The sequence below is a fragment of the Choloepus didactylus genome, chromosome 2 (genome assembly GCF_015220235.1).
Source record: "Choloepus didactylus isolate mChoDid1 chromosome 2, mChoDid1.pri, whole genome shotgun sequence".
In the NCBI taxonomy this organism is placed as follows: Eukaryota; Metazoa; Chordata; class Mammalia; order Pilosa; family Megalonychidae; genus Choloepus; species Choloepus didactylus.
Window position 1 is genome coordinate 60,312,604 of NC_051308.1, and position 9,232 is coordinate 60,321,835.

Sequence of the window (9,232 nt, forward strand, 5' to 3'; positions counted from 1 at the left end):
TCCCCGCCCCTACCGCCCTGGGCCTCCCCCTCCGCCCAACCGCCCTAGTGATTGACAGGCAGGCCGGGCGGAAGCTGCGGCGCAGGCGCCCTGGCTCCACAGAGCTCCCCTCTGGCCCGGTCGAGGAGTTCCCAGCAGACACCGCGCTGCGGCTGCGCAGTACCGGGGAGGCTTTTAATTCCATTGTGGAGAGGACGGCGTTATTTTTATTAACTGGAGGCGACGGCGGCTGCGGCGGCGGCGGGACCCGTAAGTGTTGCGGGTGGATTCGGGAGAGAGGGGGCGAGGCCCAGGGAAGAGTCGCAGAACCATGTGTGCTGGTGCCGGAGGCGGCTGGGCTGGGAGTTAGTGCTGGGCGCGTTGCGGTCTGGGCGGCGGCGCGGCGGGGTCCTGAGCTCTGCGGTGGTCCCGGCCCGGGGCCCGGTTCCACCTCCTTTCCTCTCTCTTCCCTCTTGCTCCTCCTCTCCTCAGCCAGGCCTCCTCCGGGGTATGAAAATCGGCAGCGGGTTCCTGAGTGGCGGCGGCGGTACCGGCAGTAGCGGTGGTAGCGGCTCCGGCGGCGGTGGTAGTAGCGGCGGCAGCAGCAGGAGGGCAGATATGGAACCCACCTTTCCCCAGGGTATGGTTATGTTCAACCACCGGCTTCCCCCGGTCACCAGCTTCACCCGGCCGGCGGGGTCAGCCGCCCCTCCCCCGCAGTGCGTGTTATCCTCCTCTACCTCCGCAGCCCCGGCGGCCGAGCCCCCCCCTCCGCCAGCCCCGGACATGACTTTCAAGAAGGAGCCTGCGGCGTCAGCCGCGGCCTTCCCCTCGCAGAGGACCTCCTGGGGATTCTTGCAGTCTTTGGTTAGCATTAAACAGGAGAAACCGACAGATCCTGAGGAGCAACAGTCTCACCATCACCATCACCACCACCACTATGGGGGGCTGTTCGCTGGGGCTGAAGAGAGATCTCCAGGCCTAGGAGGCGGGGAAGGAGGAAGCCACGGCGTCATCCAGGACCTCAGTATTCTCCACCAGCATGCCCAGCAGCATCCAGCGCAGCACCACCGTGAGGTATTACTCAGCAGCGGTAGCAGGACTGATGACCACCATGGCAACGAGGAGCCAAAGCCAGACACTAATGTTAAAAAGGCGAAGAGGCCAAAGCCAGAATCTCAGGGAATCAAAGCCAAGAGGAAGCCAAGTGCATCTTCCAAACCTTTGGTTGGAGATGGAGAAGGTGCCATCCTCTCCCCAAGTCAGAAACCTCATATCTGTGATCACTGTAGTGCTGCTTTCAGAAGCTCCTATCACCTGCGGAGACATGTCCTCATTCATACAGGAGAAAGACCTTTCCAGTGCAGCCAGTGTAGCATGGGTTTCATTCAGAAATACCTACTGCAGAGACATGAGAAAATTCATAGTAGAGAGAAGCCATTTGGATGTGATCAATGCAGCATGAAGTTTATTCAGAAGTACCATATGGAGAGACACAAGAGGACACATAGTGGAGAAAAGCCATATAAATGTGACACTTGCCAACAGTATTTTTCAAGGACTGATAGATTGTTGAAGCACAGGCGCACATGTGGTGAAGCCATAGCTAAAGCAGCTAGTGCAGAACCTGGGTCATCAAACCATAACAATATGGGTAATCTGTCTGTGTTGTCTCAGGGAAATACGAGTTCTTCAAGGAGAAAAACAAAGTCAAAAAGCATAGCTATTGAAAATAAAGAACACAAGACTGGTAAAACAAGTGAATCTCAAATTTCAAATAACATGAACATGCAGAGTTACTCAGTAGAAATGCCTACTGTGTCTTCCAGTGGAGGCATAATTGGCACTGGTATAGATGAATTACAGAAAAGGGTGCCAAAATTGATTTTTAAAAAAGGAAGCAGAAAGAATACAGATAAAAACTACCTTAATTTTGTGTCACCATTACCAGACATAGTTGGACAAAAATCCTTGTCTGGGAAACCAAGTGGCTCACTTGGCATAGTATCGAATAGTAGTGTGGAGACCATTAGTCTTCTCCAAAGTACAAGTGGCAAACAAGGTCCAATAACTAGTAATTATGATGATGCCATGCAGTTTTCAAAGAAAAGAAGATATTTACCAACTGCCAGCAGCAACAGTGCCTTTTCTCTAAACGTAGGACACATGGTCTCCCAACAGTCTGTCATTCAGTCTGCAGGTGTCAGTGTTTTGGATAATGAGGCCCCATTGTCACTTATTGACTCCTCAGCTCTAAATGCTGAAATTAAGTCTTGTCATGATAAGTCCGGAATTCCTGATGAGGTTTTACAAAGTATTTTGGATCAATACTCCAACAAATCAGAAAGCCAGAAGGAGGATCCTTTCAATATTGCAGAACCACGAGTGGATTTACACACTTCAGGAGAACACGCAGAATTGGTTCAAGAAGAAAATTTGAGCCCAGGCACCCAAACACCTTCGAATGATAAAGCAAGCATGTTGCAAGAATACTCCAAATACCTCCAACAGGCTTTTGAAAAATCCAGTAATGCAGGTTTTACTCTTACACCCGGTTTCCAATTTGTCAGTTTGTCTTCTCCTCTCCACAACCACACTTTATTTCCAGAAAAGCAGATATACACTACATCTCCTTTGGAGTGTGGTTTCGGCCAGTCTGTTACCTCAGTGTTGCCATCCTCATTGCCAAAGCCTCCTTTTGGGATGTTGTTTGGATCTCAACCAGGTCTTTATTTATCTGCTTTGGATGCTACACATCAGCAGTTGACACCTTCCCAGGAGCTGGATGATCTGATAGATTCTCAGAAGAATTTAGAGACTTCATCAGCTTTCCAGTCCTCATCTCAGAAATTGACTAGCCAGAAGGAACAACAGAAAAACTTAGATTCCTCAACGAGCTTTCAGATTCCATCTCAGGAGTTAGCTAGCCAGATAGATCCTCAGAAAGACATAGAGCCTAGAACAACGTACCAGATTGAGAACTTTGCACAAGCGTTTGGTTCTCAGTTTAAGTCGGGCAGCAGGGTGCCAATGACCTTTATTAACTCTAATGGAGAAGTGGACCATAGAGTAAGGACTTCAGTGTCAGATTTCTCAGGGTATACAAATATGATGTCTGATGTAAGTGAGCCATGTAGTGCAAGAGTAAAGACACCCACCAGTCAGAGTTACAGGTAAGGTCCCTGAAGTGACCAGGCTGGGGGTCTTCTAAGATAATTTTGTTTTATTTTGAGAACACTGCCATTGGAATGTTTCTACACGATCCTATTAAGAATAATGTAATGCCCTTTCAATGCAACTTTTCATATTTAGTTTATTTTGTTAGCGTGATTTTAGCTCTGTTTGTATTATAATTTTTAATCAAAATCAATAGATTAAAAATAGTTTGACATTCAAAGTGACAATGTTTAGCAATCAAATTTACATGTATAGATTGTCAGGGATTAGCCCAAAATTTTTAAATGCAAAAAAAAAACACACAAAAAAACAAAAAAAAACCCTACAAAAAAAAAAAACACAAAACAAAACAAAAAACAAAAAAAAACTTTGTTTCTAGGATTAAGGTTATTCTAATTGCTTCACTCTCAGGAAAGTGTAATAACGCATGGGAATTCTGTACGTTATCACTGTAATGGAATATCCAATTTACAGATGGTATGATACACATTTCATCATTTAAGGGATTGAAAGCATTTCAGATTGCTCTATCTGGGCTAATATGATATACATTTCTTCATTTAAGTAAGGGATAGAAAGCATTTCAAATTGCTATCTCTGTCTGGGCTGATCCAAAATTCTGAGATGTTGGCTACCTTTATTTTGTTGCAGCTTTTAAAAGTACTCTGAACTTCCAGTCTACATTCATTCCAGCCTGGTAGAACAAATATTCTTGGATCTTTGATCAAAGCCTGGAATGATAGCTTTAATATAAGAAGGAAAAAAAGCAACCTCCCCTTATCCCAACTGTAACAAGGCTGTAAATTCTATTCAGAGATTCTCCTGATGTCTAGTACAGTGTTGAAGCCCAAGTGGTTGGTTGGTTCCAGTATTAGAACCCAAGTTGTAATTACATATTCATTGAAAGTTGGGGTATGCGTTATTTATTATACATGGCCTAAAACATTGTTCTCTTGTCTACGATATTACATATCACCCAAACACTTCTGTTTTTTGTTTTTGTTCTTAACCTAATCTATCCTCTCTTAGGAGTTTTGGGCCTTCCTTGTTCCCTATTTTCCCTATCTTGACTGTTTAAATTTTTAAATGATTTACATTCCAGTAGGTAATTCATTATGCTTTTTATATGCCTTGTGGCATCCAAATACTAAACAATAGGGTAAAATCCCTCCCTCCCTTTTTTAAAAACAAATCCCATACACGTTTCCATGTATAATAAAACCTCACATACTCAGAGCTGTAGGTATTAAGGTTGTAATTCCAACTGGTAGCTAGGGTGAGGGTTAAGAGTGTCTATATTTAGTAATAACACCAGAACCTCTCTTTGAAATTGCAGCCTTTAATGTACATTTTTAAAAAGTACATTATTCAGTATTGTACATGGGTTTTGTAAAGTCATCAAAACTTGCTATGAATGCTAATTGCCATTTGAAGCTACTGATAGGCAGTGGCTCTGCTCTAAACCACTTTTTAGCAATTGTATTTTTTTTCTGATTATTTTTTAATGTACTTTGATGTTTATGCTGATGAGTTTTTTTTATGTACTTTTGGTGATATTTCAGTCTTATGTACTCTTCTGACGTCAGAAAAGTACCACTGGTTGTTTGCAGTCTTATTGTGTAATCAGCCTACCACAGGCTTTCATGTATAATAAAGTAATTAATATTGTGCAAGTGTAAAACACTTCTGTTATGAAAGCAGTGTTTGGAAAATAAGGAATTATTAAAAAGGGTTACAAAATGCTAGTTAATTTCCTTTCCCCACTTTCCTCCTTTAAGTCGGCTTTACCAGCTAAAGGGTCACCTATATATTGTCAATGCAAAGTTCTTAGAAAATGTATTTAATCCTCTTAAATACACTCAGTACTAAAAAGTCTGTATTTCTTATTTCAGTAAGTGCGGTAAGTTCTATTGAATACAGAGTACAAGCTGTAATTCAAGGATGGAGAGGACCTTTACCACTGTATCTCAAGCTGTATGATTTTTCTCCAGTTTTTTGTTTTATACAGATTTTGAATTTCTTTAACTTTGTGTGTACTGAATACTGCATATGTATTATTCTGATTGTTTGCTCTAGTTTACTACCAATAAAAGTCCTGTTAATCACAAAATTGAAGAAAGGAGATATCACTTAATATCCAGTCACATTTTCCAGATCTTCCCATTAACTGCATTTCATAAAAATTCACATCAGTGGTGTTAACCTGTTGTTTAGGGACTTGTATTTTTATTTATTTATTTATTTATTTAATATTCAAGTATTTCATGGTTCTTAATTTATTTGATAATTGGTTGAATATTTTCTTTGTGTTTGAGGTGCATAATAATATCGAGCAGAATTTATATTGTGTAAATTAAAACATGCTTTATTGAAATTGGGTTGGCCACCCTGTATATTACTCCAGAGGGATCATGTATTTGAGGCTTTGTTTTAAATTAGCTGCCAGTATCTTTTGGTTCTAGGTATATTGTTTTTGCCTCAAAAAGGTTGTAATAACTGACAAATAAAAATGACCATGAACAGTTTTAATAGGAAAAGTATTAAATCATATTTAGCAGTTTTAAAAAGTCAAGAGTGTAGATATTAGAAGGAAAGAGCTAAGGCATGCAGAAAAGATGTTTGAAAAGAGAGTAAATATAACTTTTCAAGATGAAGAAAAAATTGTAGTTGACTGTAAGATGGTGAGAAAACTGCTTTGAAATTTCCTGACTACAGATGTTGAGGGATTAGGAGTAAATTTAAGGGGTATAGTGGGCCTTTGAGGCTTTGTTTTTTGTTTTGTTTTGTTTTGTTTTTTTTGTATGTGATAGTATTGTAGGGAAGTGAGAAAGTGATTTATGTTAAGCATAACCATGAGATTTCTCTGTATAGAAATATCTGTACTCATGGGCCCATATGACTAGGAAATGTATTTTTATTTTCGTTTGCTAAAGTTATTCCTTAGATTTGTTCGTTTTCTTGAACAAGGATAATGAACAGAATCTCACTGAACCTGCACTAAATTCTATCTGTTGATTTCTCTGTACAGATGTCTTATTTCTCTGTTCTGGATTAGCCTGGACAGGTTAATGTTGGTTTTATTTTTCACCCATCCCACTCCCTCCCCTTTTTGTTCCTCTGTGGAATGTGTATATCCGAATATTTTCATTTTAAAATTAAGGTTTTTGCTTTTAAGAGATTAGGATATGGAGAAGGAGACTGTGCTTTGGATTTCTTTGCTGTTGTCAATTCAGGTTAAGGACTACCATAATTCAGTATTGCTGGTCAGTAATTTGTGAGGTGAGTCAGTCATGAGAACAGAAAATGAAAAGAATCTGTACTTGCATTCAAACCTGTTTAACTGGAAGCATATGATACGAATATTTCAACCTTAAATTAGTTTTTTGTATTATACTAATGAGATGAGAGAAGTAAACCTTTTTATTCATTCCTGGTATCTGGCATTTTGTAGTTATTTGCCATTAGTAGCATTTAAGTCTGAGCTGGATGTTAGTTTGAGCAAGATGGCCTCTTAAGGACATAGGCAATTATCAGCTTCTACATTCATAGGGTTTTTAAAAAATTAAACTGAAGAACCTTCCTCACAATATTAGTTTCTGAACCTCTAAGTTCTATGTTTAGAGTAAAACATTTGAAAATATAATTTTCTGAGATTTATGATCTTGATGTTTTCTATGTTATGCAGTGACAAGATTTCGTTTTTAAAATGTGATGCAAGACTTCTTTATTACTGCTATGATATGATCCATTCGTCTTGTTGCACGAGATTATGTTAGTAATGTTCCATGAATATTTTTGTTAGAGGATCCCTCCTGGTGATTTAGAAGAGATTTCTGTAGTGGTTTACCAATCTGCTCATACCTTCTACTTGACGATCAAGATTGCCCGAAAGTTCAGGAAACGTCAAAAGTTCTGTGTTAATCAGTTCTACTTGTCATATTTTTATGTCCTCATTAACTTATTATTTTAAATGAATATTAGCATGAATAGAGGATCTTTGAATTATTTTGTCTTACTGATTAAAAAAAATCTAAAAAAATCCTCTGAGACTAGTTTTTAAGATTATTACCACAAAGGGAGCATACACTTTTAATTTTTTCATTCTTTGTACTTGCTTTGCTTTTTAAAAAATATCAGTATTTGTGAATAACTTAAGGAGTTTCTATTTAAATTCTTGATGAACCTTTGGTTTGCTCTAGGAAAGTGCTACTTAACATTTTGGGGCCAGGTACTCTTTGCGCAGCTGGTGATAGAATGTGTACCCTCTCCCCTCTATTAGCAAAATACATCTGCACATGAAAAGTTACCAGACAATTTACATGCTCATAAGACCCTCCCCACTCTCCAAAAAAATTCTGACCTATGGACTCCAGGTTAAGAATCCCTTCCTTGGAAGACTGCCTAAATATAGGAATTTTGTTGCACAAATAAATTTAAAAGTCAATGCCCTAACTAAAACATCAAATATTGAGGATACTGTAAGATTTCTTTATCTTCAATTTAATTAATTACTCAGCATTTATGGAACACATTTATTGCATAAAGCCGTAGAGCTTTATATGTTGATCAAATAATGAGTTGAATAATTTTTTAAACAATTTCTCATGTGATAATTAATACGTACCATATACATGCTAGAGTTGACAATAGTTCAGTATTTTCCATCAACAAAGAAATGTGTTGACAGTGTACACAACTATAGTCAATTACTCTGGCTCTTCAGTTGCACAGAATTAACTTCCCACATAAGTACTGGTAAAAATGAAAAAACCTGCAACCAACCCTCACCATTTTACTGAGGAGGAATAGTGTTGAGTTCTTAATAACATTGAAGACTACTTCATACAGCCTGAGTATGACTAGCTAGGTTGAAATTTACTGTGCAAGATAATTCTTAAAAAGCATGTGCTCATTCCAATCTTACTACCTCTTGAGTGTAGATAAATAGCTGGAGAAAAATGTAATGATTTGGACCTTATACTCCAAAGGGGAGCATTTGTTCCTGAATTTGTAGGGCATAAAAGAATAACAGGCAGGGATCGAGTGTTAAAGAAAGTAAGAGATACCTTGGAATTGAAGAAGAAAAGGAAATGAGTTTCAAAGGAAAACAGAGAATATAAAATTTGCTCCAATATTCACAGGATACTGGAGTATTTAAGTAACTAGATCTTTGGTTGAAAATGTATTTTGTCAGTCTTTCAGTTATTCTTTCAGTATTTGGTTTGGTATGAACCTTAAGACTATTGTGGAACAATTAATAAATAACTCTTAAGAGACAACTGTGGTGAACTTCTGTTGACATTCCCAATCTGTAAAATGATGGCTAATCTTTGTATTTATATATTAAGTCTTTTTCTTAGTAACTTATAAAATCACATAGCTTCCATTGGTTGATAAGAGTTTTAAATAACTTCTTCCTTACTAAAACAATTGCAGACAAAATTTAGTGTTATGTGTGATCAAATGACTACACACAGAATTTAGGAATTAAAATCTTGTATCCACATCCCCAGCTGCCAAAAATCATTTGCAGTGCAGTATATAGAGGCATACCTTGTTATGACAAAGGAGAAGTGAGTGATTGTAAAAACTTGAAAACCTTTAATAATTATTTTTGAAGTATTTGCTTTGAAAGTGGTGTTTAATTTTAACTTGTGACTGGCTTACTTGTTTATTTTACTTTAGATAAGAATCTTGTTTAATAAGCTGTATCTATTGGAAAAGTCAAGTTTTAATTGGAAGTTAAAGTTTTAATTTTGAGTTTTGGGACAATAAATACAGTTCTTGAGGTCTGGAGGTGATGTTTTCAGATTGATTTTTTAAGAGCAGATTGCAAACTTGAATGGCAAGATCAGCATAACTACTTTTATGTTTGATTGCACATAAACTAAGCTCTTCCTACAAGGAAGCCAAGTGCAAACATTTGAAAAAGGGTTCCTTCTTTTTGGAGGATAATGAGAACTGTAAATGGTTCTCCATGAATAGACAACCCATGACCTTGATCAGTTTAGTGAGTGGAACTGGAAAGAACTTTTCTGAGGCTGCAGTTTCTTTCTGTAGTGGCCCAAAACAACAA

The 9,232-nt window shown here is 38.5% G+C and overlaps 1 protein-coding gene across 2 annotated transcripts; it reads left to right on the plus strand.

Moving 5' to 3' along the window:
• Positions 1-171: 171 nt before the first annotated feature.
• Positions 172-5,266, plus strand: ZNF281 (zinc finger protein 281). 2 transcript variants are annotated; one of them, XM_037825087.1, is made up of 2 exons: positions 172-249; positions 476-5,266. In XM_037825087.1, the coding sequence occupies exon 2, from the start codon at positions 490-492 to the stop codon at positions 3,154-3,156; it is 2,667 nt and encodes an 888-aa protein (XP_037681015.1). In that variant the 5' UTR covers positions 172-249; positions 476-489; the 3' UTR covers positions 3,157-5,266. The 2 variants fall into 2 exon arrangements, with proteins under 2 accessions (XP_037681015.1, XP_037681014.1); XM_037825086.1 differs by having other exon boundaries at positions 173-249; positions 472-5,266.
• Positions 5,267-9,232: the final 3,966 nt, after the last annotated feature.

What these genes read in the sequence shown, in the direction of transcription:
- ZNF281 (XM_037825087.1), top strand. Translation starts at nt 490, where the DNA reads ATGAAAATCGGCAGCGGGTTCCTGAGTGGCGGCGGCGGTACCGGCAGT.